Raw genomic sequence first — 17,675 nt, forward strand, 5'->3', positions numbered from 1 at the left:
AAGAGTTCAATGGTTCAATTCATTAAAGAAGTACAACAGGGAACAAGCAGCATACAACAAAACCAGGAACAAGCGACAACAAATATTATTAAGCAGACTCCTTGAACCATTTAAACCACTTGAACCTTTTGAACCACTTTGAAAATTGGTTCAAAGTTCAAGTACGGAAAAATAACTTAGAACAGAGACATCTGCTTGTTATATAACAACACATTGTCGTGGCTTACTAAAGACATTTTGAACCTTGTACTAATTTGGTTTAGGAGTTAAAAAACTGCAAACAAAAAAAAGGACTTAGAGCCAGTCCAAAGTATGTACATGCCAAAATTGGTTAAGGGAATTTCAACCCTTAGGTGCTCCTGCACCATACTCCCCCAAAAACAAAGAAGTCAAGTGATTGCGCACAGCAATAGGGAGAGATCAATTCCCAACTTGACAAAGTCGGATTCAAGGACCCAGGTCACTTTAGAATCAGGTGTATTCATCCATTTGACCAAATGTTCCATGTAGACCTGGTATCAAGTCTTCTTGAAAATGTGGGAATCCAACACTTTCTCAACCTGAGGCATGGTAGAAGAAGGTAAGGGAAGTTCAATAAGTGCCTGCTAAACATTTAAAACTCGTGCATCCTCCTTGGGAAGTTGCCCCTTGTAGGCAACCAAATCTGCAACATTGAAAATGGGTGACAAAGCAATATCAGATGGCAAATTGATTTTATAAGCATTAGAGCCATACATGGCGAAAACTTTACATGGACCTATTCTCCTTATTTGTAGCTTCTTGGGAATCCCTTTCTATAGTCGAGCCTTGTTCAAATGTACCATCACCAAATCTCCAACAGAAAATTGCACATCTCTCCGTGTGGCATCAACTCTAGTTTTAACCTTTTGTGAAGAATCTTGAAGAACTCGCCTGACTTGGTCATGAACTTCCTTCAAAGATTGAGCAACATCATCAGCTTGACCACTTCTGTGTGACAAATTACCAAGATCTCATAATTCCAAAACACCTCGTGGGTGCATACCATACACTATTTCAAAAGGGCTCTTCCCAATAGACCTATTGACACTATCATTGTAGGAAAATTCTACCTGGTGAAGAACCTGATCCCAATTCTGCCCATATTCTTTTGTTAAGCACCTTAAAAGGTTTCCAAGTGTCTTATTGACCATCTCAGTTTGACCATCCGTCTGGGGATGATAGGCTAAACCAAAAGACAAATTAGTTCTCAGTCTTTTCCAAAGAGTTTTCCAAAAATGTCCAAGGAATTTGACATCCCTATCTGAAACAATACTAACTGGCAAACCATGGATTCTTATAACCTCTTTGAAAAACAAGTGTGCAATGTGATTAGAATCATGATTAGTTTTACAAGGAACAAAATGTGCCATCTTACTGAATCTGTCAACAACAACAAAAATGCTATCACAGCCAAGCTTTATTTTGGGTAAACCAACCACAAAATCCATACTGACACATTCCCATGGCCTGGTAGGAATAGGTAATGGCTGATAAAGTCTAGGATTAGAAGTTGTACCTTTAGCTATCTGACAAACCATACATTTCTCAACATACCTTCTGATATCCCTCTGCATTTTGGGCCAATAGTAAAATGGTGGAACAAGTTCCAATGTCTTATTAAGGCCAAAATGACCACTTAAACATCCATTGTGCTTTTCTTGGATTATATTTTCCCTCATCAATCCTTTGGGAACACATAATTGTCCACCTTTAAACAAAAAACCATTCTGCAAAGTAAAGTTAGCATATTCACTATGAAAGTGATTCTAAATTTCTTGACAAACCTTGTAAATGGCTGCAAAATCTTCATCATTGGGGTACAAATCTTTGAAGTAATCAACTCCAATACTCTAAATCTGCACTTCTTGCATTGTTAGTAGCCTTCTACTCAAAGCATCTGTTGCTTTATTACACTATCCTTTCTTATGCTTAATAGAAAAAGTATATGACTGCAAATACTCAACCCATTTAACATGCCTATGACTCAACTTATCTTGTAAATTCAAAAAACTCAAAGCCTGTTATCTATATAAACAACAAACTCTTTAGGTAACAAGTAGTGCCTCCACTTCCTAAGAGCTTGAACAAGAGCATACAACTCAAGATCATAGGATGAATACTTCTTCTTGGAATCATTGAGTTTCTCACTAAAGAAAGCTACAAGTCTATTCTCTTGACTCAAAATAGCACCAACTGCTATATTACTAGCATCACATTCAATTGTGAACAACTTGTCAAAACTAGGAAGAATGAGTACCGGTTGTGTAGCTACCTTTTGTTTCAAAAGTTCAAACCTGTTGTGTCCACTGAAACTTAGTCTTAACTCCTCCTTTGATGGTATCTAGCATGGGTGCACAAATCTCATCGAACCCTCTGATAAACTTCCTATATAATTGTGCCAAACCATGAAAACTTCTTACTGCACTTGTTGTCTTTGGGGTGTTTGCCAATTTTTTATGGCTTCCACCTTTGATGTGTCCATCTTCAAATCTCCTCCCAAAACTACAAATCCGAGATAGACAAGTTCCTGCTTCATAAACTCACACTTCTCCAAGTTTATTGTTAGTTGCTCATCATACAATTTTTGCAATACAATACTAAGATGCTCTAGATGTTCCTCTTTAATTCTACTGAAAATCAAGATGTCATCTAAGTATACAACAACAAATTTAACCATAAAATATTTAATCACTTCATTCATGAGTCTCATGAATGTATTGGGAGCATTACTAAGACTGAATGGCATAACAAGCCACTCATAAAGTCCTTTATTGGTTTTGAAGGTTGTTTTCCATTCATCACCTTCCTTTATCCTGATCTGGTGGTATCCACTCTTGAGATCAATCTAAGTGAAGTACTTTTCACCTTCCAAATAATCCATCAAGTCTTGAATTCTTGGGATAGAAAATCTGTACCTGATAGTGATTCTATTTATGGCTCTTGAATATGTGCATAGCCTCCTGGTTCCTCCTTTCTTGGGTGCTAACACTGAAGGTACGACACAAGGACTTATACTCTTCTTTATCAATCCTTGGTCCAATAATTATTGGACTTGTCTAGCCACTTCCTTGTTCTATTTGGGAGTCATCTTATAGGATTCTTTATTGGGTAATGATGCTCCAGGAATAAAATCAATATAATGGTTGATAGCTCTAACAGGAGGTAGGGTTGTTGGTGCTCCATCACTTATAATTTCTTTAAACTAGTTTAATATCTACTGCAATTCATGAGGTATTAGAACCTTCTTTTCTTGCTTTGCTTCCTTTGGTTTCACTATAAGAGAAAATCCCACTCCTTCTCCTTCCTTAAGAGTGTTAATGAACTCTTTTTCACTCACCAATAACACATTTGGGACATTATTTTTGCTGCTCTCTCCTTCATCACTTAGAGACTAAATATGGTATGTAACTCCATCCTTTTGAAAATAATAAGAGTTCTTCTCTCCATTGTGAATGACCTTTCTATCAAACTACCATGGTCTACCAAGATGTAGATGGCAAGCATCCATAGGCGGGATGTCACACAAGACTTTATCTTTATAACTACCTATGTTGAACTCAACCCATCTTTGTTCATTCACTACCACATGCTCCTCCTTGTTGAGCCAAGTGACCCTATATGGATTACTATGTGGAATTCTTTTCAACTTTAGTTTACTTGGTGCTTCCTCTAACATAATATTGTCAGTAGACCCTGAGTCTATCACCACTCTACAAACCTTACCAAGGACCTTGCATTTGATTCTAAACAAAGCTCTTCTTTGAGTTGGTTCTTCTTTGATTGGCTCCTTAATCAAGGCTCTTCTCATCATTAATTTTTCTCCATCTTCAGGAGTTAAGCTCACACCTTGTGTCTTGTTGCTTTTGCATCTTCTTTCACATATGTCACGCTTCTTTCACCTCCTTGAGATGAAGAAGACTTCTCAGTACATCTATAGGCAAGGTGACCCAACTTTTGGCAATTGTAACACTTCATGGTGGAGAAGTAGGACCCTCTTCCCGATCCACTAGATCTACCTCTTTCTGGGTTTCTAGATGATCCCCTTCCTCTATAGCTTCTCTTTCTATGTGAATCCTCACTTTGTTCTATAAGTTTGAACTCTCCTTGGGATCTTTGATCTGTTCCTCTTCTACCAAAACTGCCTCTTTGGCCTCTACCATCTTTTCATCTACCTCTTCCTTTGTTGCTTTGTTCTTGCTTCTTCTTGCTGTTTTCCTCCACCTTTAGTGCCAACTGATAGCACTTATGACGGTTTTAGGGCTTAACAAACTCAAATCCTCTTGAATATTCCATCTCAATCCATTCAAGTATCTAGCTACCTTGATACTCTCATCCTCTACCACCTTGGATCTTAGACACAACTTCTGAAATTCCTCAGTGTGGCTGCTCACATCCAAGTCTCTTTCTCTTGGGTTTTGTCTCTTTTTGTGTAATTGGATCTTATAATCTTCAGGAATATAGGCTTCCCTTACTTTGGCTACCATTCCTGCCCAACTGGCTATTTGGTTTTTAGCCTCCTTTTGCCTTTCTTCTTGGATAAATTTCCACCAAGTCAAGGTTGCTCCTCTCAATCTAGACTTAGCTACCTTCACCTTTTGAGCTTCACTGATTCCATCACACTAAAAGTGATTCTCCAATCCTTCAATCCATTCCATGACTATTTCAGGCTCCATTTTCCCATAGAAAAGTGGCACTCCTTCCAAGGATTTTCCTCCTAAGGCTTTAATGGCTTTCAGGAAAGGCTCTTCAGGTATAACAGGGTCTGGGAAGGTATCATATCCTCTTCTACTAATTCTTTTCCCTTCCCTTCATTGACCTGGATTGCTACTTTCTCAGTTTTATCCTCAACAGTGTCTAGTTTTCTCTCCAGATGCATTAATCTTTCTCTCAGGAGTCTATTCTCTTCCTCTCGGTCTTCTACCTTCTTAGCTAACTCTGCATTGGTCACCATTCTGGAACTATTTTCTCCCATTTACTCAATGTCTGACATCAACTACTTTCTTCCCAAGTCTAAACTTGCTCTAATACCAATATGATAGGGAGGCTACCTAGCTTACCATCAATTAGGCTTCTTTAATGGTTTGTTTCTATACCTTCCCGGGTTCACATCTACCTCACCAAACTTATTAGGGCTTCCCTACCATTTGTTTTCTTATCTCACTTTTCTCAAGCTCACCGGGTAAGCTTGCTCACTAAAAAATTGTAGGGATGTAGGACACACACATATTCTCTCATTGCAACACCACCCATCTTGTTTGGTTTAGCAAACTTTTCTCTATTGGATTCACAATGTCATGGTTTCAGGCTTGTAGTCTTCTGGAACTTCTTCCAGTTCTCAGCAAATTCCTTCCCTGCAATTTATCTTCATTACATCACTGAAACCTAGCCAGACTACTTCCAAGCTCGCTTAGGCTCAATATGCAGAAATGGTGATTGCCATTTCCTGGTTTCCTCCTACTGCTATTTTACTCATACTATATATTTTTGGCTCTTCCTGAAGTGCTCCAATGGTCGTGTGGATCCCACAGTGGAGTTTCAAGATAGAGCCATATTTACAATGTGGATTCAAAATAAAGAATGAACAACAACAAGGAAACTCTAGTTACAGAACTGTAATGAAAAACTTAGAAAAACAATACAGAACAATACTTCAATGATTGAAACTAGAAAATGAACTTTTGTATTTCTTTTTGTTTATCCAAATGATCCAACAACCCCTTACAATTCATCTTTGTGGACTCTTATATCTCATCCATCTATCCTGGAAACATAGATGGTTACAAAATGGAATAAAAACAATTCCAAATTGGGTTATCGACATAGCCTCAGAATCTGGCTTCTGATGCCCATTGGTGACTTGTCGCACTCCGCATTTCCTATCGGGCTTCGGCGTAACATCAACTCGGAGCCACTGATGTTCGGTGACTACGTCCACCACTTGCACTTTTTCTATCGGGCATCGGGATAAAAAGAAATCCCTTCATCCAATAGTTGATGCTTGCCTCCGCTCTCTAGGCATTTCCATTGGGTCATCGGGGACCCGCCAAACGGGTTAACCTGATGGTCGATGCTCCACTTTGTGATGTTCCATCGGGCGTCGGGATAACAAGAAATCCCTTCATCTGATGCTACTCCACTTGTGCTTTGTCATCGGGCCATCGACGTAAAATAGAAGCAATCCTCCCGATGACCGATACAAATAGGTCCGCGCCACTTTCATTATCATCAAGAGCCTTAGAAGTGAACTCTTGAACCTTGAACCATTTCACAAAGAGTTCAACAGTTTAATTCATTAAAGAAGTATAATAGGGAACAAGTGGCATACAACAAAACTAGGAATGAGCGACAACAAAGATTATTAAGCAGACTCCTTGAACCATTTAAACCACTTGAACCTTTTGAACCGCTTTGAAAATTGGTTCAAAGTTCAAGTACGAAAAAATAACTTAAAACAGAGACATTTGCTTGTTATACAACAACACATTGTCACGGCTTAGAAAAGACATTTTGAACCTTGAACTAATTTGGTTCATGGGTTTAAAAATTGCAAACAAAAAAAAGGACTTAGAGCTAGTCCAAAGTATGTGCATGCCAAAATTGGTTAAGGGCATTTCAACCCTTAGGTGCTCCTGCACCAGCAGGATAGTGGGGGTCCTGGAAAATAAACAAATTCTTACCCGCATGGGTAAAGTAAGCTTGTAGGTGATGTTGCAGGGTAAAGAAAGGAAAGGAAATAGCAGGTACCCTGCCATCTTGCGTTGTTTACTAAGACAAGAAAAGGGGCCCTATGAGGTAACATATAAAGGGAAGATGGAAGGTCTTGCCACCCCGCAGTGTGAAAAGCGATAAGAAGGTGGACTTGCGGGGTAACATAAGGGTATAGCAAGAGAATTTCCCTGCTATCCTATTATGTTTGAAGCCAAAAGGAAAGTGACCTCATGGGGTAAAATAGACATAAGGAGATTTGGGTTCCCCGCTATCCCGTGGATAGAAAAACTAAAGAGGGAAGAGTCTACAGGAGACAAAACCGCAATGAGAAGCAGGTACCCTGCCATACTGCAAGTATAATTTTGTAATGCAGAGAATGTGATGGATGTTCATCCACTATTGACTTAGATGTGACTTAATGTGGTAGTTTACTAGGCTTGACCAAGTGATTTGGACATTGAAAATGAAGACAAGTGGCTTCCAAGTGGTCAAATATGAGATATAGTATGTAGAGGTCGGTGCCTGAAGATGGTGGATCTTAAATGTGGTACTTTTTTCATCCTATTAGAGAAGGGCGATAGAGGATGGAAAATACATTAATGGGGATATTGTTACATATTTTTGTGTGGCTCGAGATGATTGACATAGATGATATTAGATCTTATGGGCAGTTTAAGATTACTAAATGTATTAATCCAAACTTACGGATCGATCGAGGAATGGTAGATGAAGTAATTTATGATAGCAGCCAATCCATAGTGGGGTAGATTTCTTTGAGGCTCGAGGAGACTACTTTTGAATGTCCTTTTGGAGGGAAGGTTTGTATGTCCTCAAGCTTGTGGCTCTAGATTCCAGAGGCTTTCCTCATAGTCGCTTGCATTGATTGCCTTTAGAAGGATTGTGTGTAGTATGTGAAGAAGGATGCCTTAGGGCATATTTTTGTCATAGGAAATCAACTTGTGATGTGTTTCTCACTTGGACTATAGCTTGTTTCAGCTCCTTTGTCTTATATAAGGGAATTCAAGGGCCATTATGAGGGGATTCTAAAAAAATTTCTTCTTCTAAGTAGTATGTAATAGGAACCAGTTCAAGGGAATAGAGGGTGAACATTTCCTTTCTACATATGCCCATTGTAATGATGTATACTTATATTTTTGAAAATTAATGAAAGAAGATCATTCTTAGATTATCTCATGCTTTATGTCCACATGTTGTATAAATTTTTATGTTAATAACATATGAACTTGTCTTCCTCAAGTAGGAGTGTGTGATTTTGAGTGTGGGTCTCTTTTAATGAAAGAGTTAAAGTCTACTTTCAAGGTTACTACAATGCATGTTTGATTGAAGTATTAGTCATTTTGTTATGATTTTCTGAATAGGTTGTGCAAGTCATAATGTTTTTAAAAGTGTTTATTGAATATATATCATAGCAAGTGTTGATTATCTGCAAGTTGGATTCTGTTTACCCACAATAGGCACTGGTTAGATTCACATTTTAAAAATCATTCTTATTTCACCTTTTATATTCTTTTTTCACCTTTTATTTTTTTGCAATAGTAGTAGTTGTTAGTATAGAAAGTCAGTCTCAATGCATGCATGAATGATACAAACTGAGGTTGTAGCCAAAACCAGAAGTTTATCTATCCTTCCTTGGTGTATTTTCATTGAGATAATCTTCTTAGTAAGCAATATCTGAGAATAAAGTTGTCACATGTTATTAAGACATCATAAGGTACACCCGCCTTGGTCTTGTAGACCCAAAAGTGCAGGAGATTTCAGTCTTGTGACTGAATCTCATTCGTTGGCCAGATGAGATTTCAGTCTTGTGACTGAATCTCGTTCATTGGCCAGATCCAACCCTGAACCTGTTGATAAGAATGTAGCTAATTCTTCAAGGTTTAGGGATCTATTGATTTGGGAACCAAAAAGTTCCACAAGGGAAACTACTAGGCTACATTGTGTGCAAGGAGGGACTAAAGACAAATCTTGACAAGGTAGGGATCATCATTTGGATGGAAACTTAGTAGATGTAATAGGAGTAAAATAATTCCTCAGGCACATGGACTAATAACTTCACACAAATATCATACCCCTGCACTAAGCACCTACTTAGTGAAAACAATATGAAAACTCAGATACGCAAATGAGATCCCTGCTGCAAATGAAGTTTTGCAACCCTTCAAAGCTTTGCACTACCAGTTTCTATCTTACCAGTTTGTGTTAACTTAACACACACTACAACTTAGCCTTTCTACTGGTTCTAACTCTGCTAAATATTCTCTCCCTTTGTTCTATTGAATTCAACTCACACTTGGTCATTCTCTATTAGGTACTGCTTCTTTCAGTTTGTCACCTCTACATTCTATGCTCACTCTGTTGGTTTGTTCCTTACACCGGTTTACCCTACTTCTCCTTACCGGTACAATATTCACTCACAAACACTTCAGATGTTTATCTCTTTGGCTCTCAGACAATAATTTCACTCTATCCTTCACACTTCAGCAACAACTACTATCTGTCTTAGGTCGTCATATTTAAATTGAATCTTTTCCGCCAAGAATCAATTCAAACAAAGGGAAACAAGGGTTTCTTCCACTGATCACGAGGCACATTGAATTGAATCAGATCTCCTTCTAGAGATAGATCACCTGCAACAAATCAATCAAGCTCCACCAATCTTGCGGCTTCCAATACATGTTTGCTAAGTTTAGAAAACAAGGCCCTGTCTGTTGACCTGCATCTGTCAAATGCCATAAATATCTTAGTTGTTTCCTTTGACAAGCGAGCACAAAGATCAGATTATCCTTCCTTGATCAACTCACCCAACTTCTCCTTCAATCTACTTAGAGTCACGAACACCTGCAATCAATCCATGATTTTTCCAATCACATTAAATGTTGACCTGTCACACCTACCACACCTTATTGATGCACACACTAACCTCTAACTTTTTTTCCAACTGGCATCCACCTATCAAACACATCGGCAATCGACCCATCGACATTGAGTTGGTTCATGCTCATTCATTCGACAAAACTCCATGTCGGTTCAAGTCCTTACTGATAAAACCTTCTCCTGCTGCTATCCGACAACATACACTACATCGATAGCTCAACTTTACCTTTGGTGGTTTGTGATCTCTTTGACACTCTGCCTCTTCATCACAAACATTATCACAAACAAACAGCCAGCCTACATACCGGTTACAACTTGTCATGCCAACACATAACTTCATATGACCTTTTACCAGTGATGTCACTGACAATCTCAATACATGCTTATCTTCCATGCCTTCATATTAATCTTCCTTATGTCGGTTCAATCTTCTTCATACCGGGTTGACATACCCTACTGGTAGCTTGCAATACCGCTTGACATCAATGACAACTCAATTCCAACATCACAGTAGCAACTGTTGAGGCTACAAATGAGTGTTATGTGCAACTTGAAGCACTTGAAGAAAAGAAGGAAATGGTGAAGAACAAAATGAGGATTTTGCGGGTATTGGTTGTGTTGGAGGGCCTTCTTCTATGCCTTCATATTGTCCCAGTGCTAGTGCTTATGCTTATGTTAGTGCTCATGGTCCTAGCACTGCCAATGGTAGTGGGAGTGTTAGCATTGGTCCTAGAATTCATAAATCTAGGTTGGATTCCTACTTTGAGCCTCGCACTACTCTTGGCTCCCAATCATCACTAGAGAGCATGGGTTGGAACAAGGAGGTCCATGACGTCGCTAGATTGGCATTCGACAAGTTTTAGTACTACTGCACTATTCAATTCTTTGCAGCCAGGTCAATATTTTTTGTTTGATTGTTTTAATATTATAGTTTGATTTTTTGTTGTACTTAGTACATACTTATCTCATTTAATTTATTTGTGACATGTCTCCTTATTGGCAGGAAATAGTTGATGCCATTACCATATACGAGGCGAGGTTCAAATCCCCTTTTGAATCTAATTTAAGGGGACTAATTTTGTCAGATATAGTACGTGATGTGAAGGGTGAATTATAGGATCAACACCAAATATGGAGTAGGACAGGTTGCACCATCATGACTAATGGTTGGACAAATAGGAGAAATAGAACTCTCCTTAATTTTCTTGTTTCTTTTGTAGGTGATTGATTAATTTTAATTTCATTTAGTCATTAATTTTTTTTGAATTTTTATTTAATCATTTATTGGGTGATCATTGATCTTTCTTTATTTTTAATTTCAGGGGACGCTATTTTCATCAAGTCCATTGATGCCTCCACACACTGAAAAAACACCACAATCCTATGTAAGGCAATAGAGGAGGTGATAGAGGAAGTGGGTGAGGAGAATGTGGTGCAAGTAGTCACCGATAATGCATCAAATTATGTTGTTGTAGGTAGACTTTTGATGGAGAGGCACCCCACTATATTTTGGTCTCCATGTGCCACCCATTGCATTGAACTCATGTTGGAGGATATTGGGAAACTCCCATGGATTAAGAGATGTGTAGAAATGGAAAAACATGTTGGAAAATTTGTATATAATCATTCATGGTTGTTAGCTCATATGAGGAAATACATGGAGTAGAGGGAGATAACTCATCCTAGAATCACTAGATTTTCCACTAACGTCATTATATTACAGTCCATGCTTCGATGTAAGGTGGCTTTGAGACGTATGATTGTTAGAGAGGAATGGGCTTCCTCATCCTATGTTGCTACCGTTGCAGGGATAGATATGGCACAATGTATTTTTGATGAGGGAGGCTTTTCGACCCCTTCTATTGAGATTGCGAAGGTAATTTTTTTATAAATTCTACAATTTAAGTTTTTGTTTTATAATTTATTCATCATTTTCTCTTATTTGCTCATTTTAATAAATTACAAAATATTTGCAATTTTGCAATTTGTTAAGCCCTTGATGATTATCCTGCGAGTTGCAGATGGGGAAAGCCCATAATGGGATACATATATGAGGGCATGGATAGGGACAAGGAGGCCATCAGATCCATGTGTGGAGGAGATGAGAGTAGATATCATCCCATTTGGGATATCATTGATAAGAGATGGAATAACCAGCTTCACAGGCCCATCCATGCAGCAACATATTATCTTAATCTGACATTCCATTTTTGTCGTACTTTCAAGGTAGATGAGGAGGTTCTTAGTGGGTTGTACTCAGTCATAGAGTGGATGGCACCTACTCATTGTACTACCAAAATTATGTGAGAGGTACAGTTGTGTTCTACTGCTCAAGGGGAGAACTTCTCTCGTCCTATCTACAAAGAAAGTAGGACAACTATGATGCCAGGTAAAAATGAGAGTGGAGAGTAAGACTATTTTTTTTTTCTCATTTCAGATAATTGATGGAACATTTTTGGCCCAAAAACACCAAATATTCAGAAGTTGGCCATTCACATTTTGAGCCAACCATGCAACGCATTTGGTTGTGAGTGCAATTGCAGTGGCTTCATTTGAAGCTCGTCTCTCCTCAACCATCACATATTCTATGACAACCTTCACTTTCAAAAACCTCTCTTTTTCTGTATGAGGGTTGGTATATGTTGCCTTCTTGGTTTGAAGTTTGGTAATCATCAATACTCCCTTATCCGACTCTTCCACAACTAGCATGTTTACCCCTTTCTATTTTGGGCAGTCGACATCTACATGGTTTCTGGGTCCACACCACTTGCATAGTAAACTTGCATTTTATTTTGACCACTCTAACAGTCTCGCACAAAGTGACCCCATTTATTACAATTTTAACACTAGATCATGGGTCTACCCTTCGTGGTGTATTGTATTCTCCTTCATGGGGTTTTGTTTGTATTATTCCCCTACCTATTATTACGGTACCCACCAAGTGATGCATTAGGGTTGGTAGGTGGTTTTAGAGGTGTAGCTAGAGGGGTAGCTTGCTCCCCTTGGGTAAAGAGAACTTGTGTGCTTCTTGTCTTCAGGATGTGCGAGCATTCCTTGATGGAATGGCCCAGTATCTGACTGATGTTACATAATCACTTCTTCAAGAAAGTAGCCCTTATATGACCTTCTATTTTGCAATCAATGCACCACAATTATTTACTATCTTTACCACCATGTTTTTTGCCTTTAACTACATCATTCGCAACATATCCCTTCATAGGGCTTGTATGGTTTTAGATTATTTGCCACTACATTCTCTTTTTCTATCATCATCACTAACATTCTTATTTCCCTGCGATGTCTTATCCTTGCTTTCTATGTCCATCACCCGATTGTAAGCATTAATGTATGAAGACAAGGCTGTTACTTTCATTTTTCTCCTCAAGGATGAATCAATCCCTCAATGAACCACCACTTCTTCACTCCATCGACTGGTTAGATCTCAATCTTGTTCATCAATTCTTTGGACATACTGTATACACATAAAAATGGCTATGAGCAATTAAATAAATATTTTATATTTATTTAATGATTATTCTTCTATTAAATAGTTAATTTGAAAAGATTAATTTATTTAATTCATTTTTGCGTCTTTCTATTAATTAATTCATCTATCATATTCTTCTAATTAATTAAATATCTAATATTTAATTATTCCTCTAACCAAGTTAATTGAATATCTAAATATTTAATTATCTCCTCCAAACAATTAAATATCCAATATTTAATAGTTATTCTCTTATCCTATAGTCTCAAATATTAAATAATTTCTTAAATTATTTAATCACTTTTCCAACTCACCTTCCATCTCCACTTCATCTTCCCTTTGCCAACTCATCCATCATGTGGCTAAGGAAATTAATATTTCTTAAATATTAATCCATCATTTATCTTCAACCACCAAATTTAATGAATATTGTGTACATACACATATTTCATAATCATCTTCTATATTCTCTCCAACACCCCCTACATCTTAGGAAGGACTTGAGTCCACTTGTCCTCTCATGCTTAAATTTCCACTAACCATCCCTAGATTCCCTCAGTCAGCAACCCAGTCAAGGTGAGATGAGTGACACTTGTCTTCTCCTTCCCCCTTTCTCTCAACCTTCACTTTTGCTCACAACCATACAAATCTGCAGATCTGATCATGACCATTGATCTAAGCCACATCATCTCATCCTCTCAAAGTCTATAAAATCAAGAGCTTTAGTTGAGAGAGAGTTAGACTTCAAGAGACTTCAAGTACATTTTGCAAGCTAATCATATGCATCCGTGAGTTTTAATCTTGAAACAAATAGCAATTATCATTTAGCATAATCATTTTAGTATAATCATGTAGTATTGCATATCATAGTATCAATTAGCTATCAGTTATCAGTCCATTCTTCATATGCCATCTTGGAAGCTATCAGTGCATTGTCTGAGAGCACACCATCTGCAACCAGGAACAGTGGATTTAGGACACAACGAGACATAAACCATGAAGGTAAAATAGAATTTTTTATGTATTTCGTGTAGTTTCATTGGTTGATTTTGGATTTCCTATAGCATTTCCATTGGTATTTTGTGAAACTAACTTGTTGTAGGTAACATTCTAAGGATGAAATTCAAGTTGACACATTTTGGCGCCCACCGTGGGGCTCATGGACCTTGCATATACCTTTAAAAACCTCACAAAAATAAAATTAACGAATTTGTAATGCAGATTCATGCATATGTGAATTCTGATAGCGCTTTTTCTCATAGGTTGGTGCATTTGCATCACTGGTTAGCGCATATGCCATGCAGGTTAGCGCTTTTGTCTGAAAATCTATGCATTTGCATCACTGGTTAGCGCATATTCCATGCAGGTTAGCGCTTTTGTCTAAAAATTTGCACATCAGCATCATCGATTAGCACTTTTGTCTTCTAGGTTAGCACTTTTGTCCTCTAGATTAGCACATTTATTAAAGAAATCGCGCTTTTGTATCCGCAGAGCAGCGCTTTTGTAGTCTAGGTTAGTGCTTCTAAGGAGAAAGATAGTGCATGTGTTAGATTAGCGCTTTTGTTTCCAAACTAACCAAATTTTCTTGCAGGCCCGAATGTCGAAGAAATTAGATTTTTCAAACTACTAACATGCATGTGCAGGATGGTGTTTAAGGAAAATTTTATGCATTTCTTCATGTAGTTAATTAAACGCCTTATTTTGGGAAGTAATATATCATGTCTTCTTCATTTAGTCTAACTAAGAGGATAAATTGACAGCATGCAACTTGCATTTTTAGTAACTTCTCTAAAATAGTTACACATAGACTTCTAAAAAGGCTAAAATAAACACCATGCTTGTTGGAGCAACATCTCCAAATAGGACTTAGCCAACAATTACTTTGAAAAGGTTAAAAAGAACACTTATATTTTGTGTCTCGAAAGTGGTAGGTATATGCTCTCCCCTTAATTGGGTGACCAAAAAGCCAAACCCACTCTTTTATGCTTTCTTTACTTTCAAGCAATTAAATTCTTTAGAGGGCCTGCCTTCCAGAGCTGCCTTGAGGGGGCTAGTGAGAGGGGAATGACCTAAAGTGGAAACGGGCTAATACCAAGTCCTTCCAATCCACTATAAATAAATCGTGTTTGTGACGAAAGTCCAAAACAACATGTGTTGATAAGTTCATACCGACACTATGTTTCCCCATAAACCCTATGGAGCGTAACCTCTATAGGCTGGGAACCTTCTTTATTTACAGAGCCGAAAGTGTTGCATGTATGGCCACATGACCGGAAGCCTTTACTAAAAACCACTGGTACTAGTTGCCAAAATCCTTCTAGTTGTTGGTGCAGGAGGTGAGACCTTTGAAGCGGCTCACACACATATGGTTCCTAGTAGAGATATAAAGTTTTCCATGAGGAGTTTTCATGGAAATTGGTGCTTGTCTGCCCCAAAGAAGTGAGTGCCGAGAGTGGAGGCAGTGGGGTCAAGCATCTAAATATCTACTTTGAATACCATAGCCTCGGGGGAAACCCCATGCGAGATTCAACAACTATTGTCTCAGCCTGCCATAAGACTTGTACTTGCTTGTGCATTTTGTTTATTAGACACTGTGTCTTCTATGTTTGTTACATGTTCCAAATGATCAAAAATTGAAGAAAATTATCATCTACGTGTGAGCAAAAATCCAACAAATTGCTAAAAAAAATATATACTAGGTTCATAATCTTGAATCAGATGGCAAACGAAGCTTGATCAATCTATACTAGGTTCATAATCTTGGATAGATCTTTCCTATTTTGAACCTAGGTTATATCAAAATCATAATTCCACCAACATTGGAATCAAACAAACTTGTAAATTGTCAAATGCTTATATGACTTTTAAGTATCACCTTAAGAAAAGAAAACCCAGTTATAAAGCTACTCAGAAAAGAATAAGATTCGTGTATATCAATCGCAAGATCTTATTAAAACATAGGACATTCCTACACCATTTTCGTCACTACCTACATGGCTGCGGTACAAAGTTTGACGGAGAAATTTTACAAGGATGTGCTTTTCAACAAAGAGATGCTTTATCACAACGAACAAACAATAGCGGTAAAATCAACAAAGCATATCTTCCTAAACCAATAATCACCTATTGACTTTGTCCTTTGGTGACTTTAACAACTTTGAAATAATCACATGCCAGTTTGGACTAGAGCCCAATACGAACAACTTAGAAAACAACAACAAATGGAGGAAGAAGATAATCTTGTATTTCAAACTTTGGGGTTTACCACTGTTGATGAAGAAGCAGTCAATAGAACCATTAGATACCTCAAGCAAGATTTCAAATTTGATAGGCTAATGGAAAAATTGTTGGCAAAGCAAAAAGAGAAATATCTCTTAATGTTGGCAAAATCTGGGGCTAAACTACCACAATACTTTAACATAGAAAGCTTGAAACAAGATGTAGAGGCAAGTAACACCCAAAACACAGATGATCCAAATAATGAGGATGTGAACAAAGAAAGTCATGAAGAAATAAGGAAAGAAAGGGATGACACAAGAAAAGAACGTATTGATAACAGAACTCACAAAGAAACAAAGAGAAACTATGTGGATAATCCATTATCAAACCTTACTCAACAAATGCAAACTTTACAACAACAGATACAAGACATGCAAAATGGAACAAGCTCTAAGAAGTATTCATTAGAAGATATATGCCCATACCCATTCGATAAGAATCTAAACATAATACCATTTCTACAACATTGCAAGATTCCTAAATATGACAAATACGATGGGAAATCTGACCTCGAGATCACATTAGGGAGTTTTGTACTATGAGCATGGAATTTGCTCATGATGAAACTTACCTCATGCACCTTTTTTCCTAGGAGTTTAATTGGACAATCAATGGAGTAGTTTTCAAGATTACCATCTGGAATCAAATCTTTTGAAGAACTTGTGAATAGATTCATTTCACAATACTCCTACAATATAAGGAATGAAATAACAATGTTGGATCTCCACAATGTTAAACAAAAGAATGGTGAATCTTTTATGATCTTCTTACAATGATGGAAAATAATGTTTAATAGGTATCCCCAAGATGTACTTGACCAAGAAAAAATGGGCATATTCATTGTCAATCTTATCAGTGAAATGAGTTATCGACTAAGAATGCAATGTCCTCCCTCTTTTGCCAAAATGATCGAGAATGGTCTAAAAATAGAGAATGCCATGGTAAAGAAAGGAGAACTAAAACTTTACAACAATAACAACAACCACAATAACAACAACAACAACAACAATGACAAAACCAAGTTCTGGTCAAAGAATAGGAATATCAGCAAAATGAAGGAAATGACGATAATAGTACTACAAAACAACAACAACCAATTTTTAATCTATCAAGTCAAATCCTAAGCAATAATAATCCAGAAAACAATAAAGCTAAGTCCTTTTTCTCCAATCCTCGGAGGAAATTCACAAACATTGGAGAACCTTTGGAATCAGCTCTAAAAACTCTGCTTTCCAACAAATTGATTGTTTTACCAGAAGCAAGAAGTTACAAACCACCAGTCAAG

At 37.5% G+C, this 17,675-nt stretch overlaps 1 protein-coding gene across 1 annotated transcript in view; it reads right to left on the reverse strand.

Moving 5' to 3' along the window:
• Nucleotides 1-794: 794 nt before the first annotated feature.
• LOC131036662 (uncharacterized) overlaps nucleotides 795-17,675 on the reverse strand; it is a 37,160-nt gene continuing 20,279 nt past the window's right edge. Inside the window, exons 3-4 of the mRNA XM_057968606.1 lie at nucleotides 1,060-1,204; nucleotides 795-969 (exon numbers count right to left, since the gene is read on the reverse strand). Of these exons, the coding sequence (XP_057824589.1) occupies nucleotides 795-969; nucleotides 1,060-1,204 (320 nt within the window). The remainder of the gene's footprint in view (nucleotides 970-1,059; nucleotides 1,205-17,675) is intronic.

This window comes from Cryptomeria japonica, chromosome 1, assembly GCF_030272615.1.
Source record: "Cryptomeria japonica chromosome 1, Sugi_1.0, whole genome shotgun sequence".
NCBI classification, from domain to species: Eukaryota; Viridiplantae; Streptophyta; class Pinopsida; order Cupressales; family Cupressaceae; genus Cryptomeria; species Cryptomeria japonica.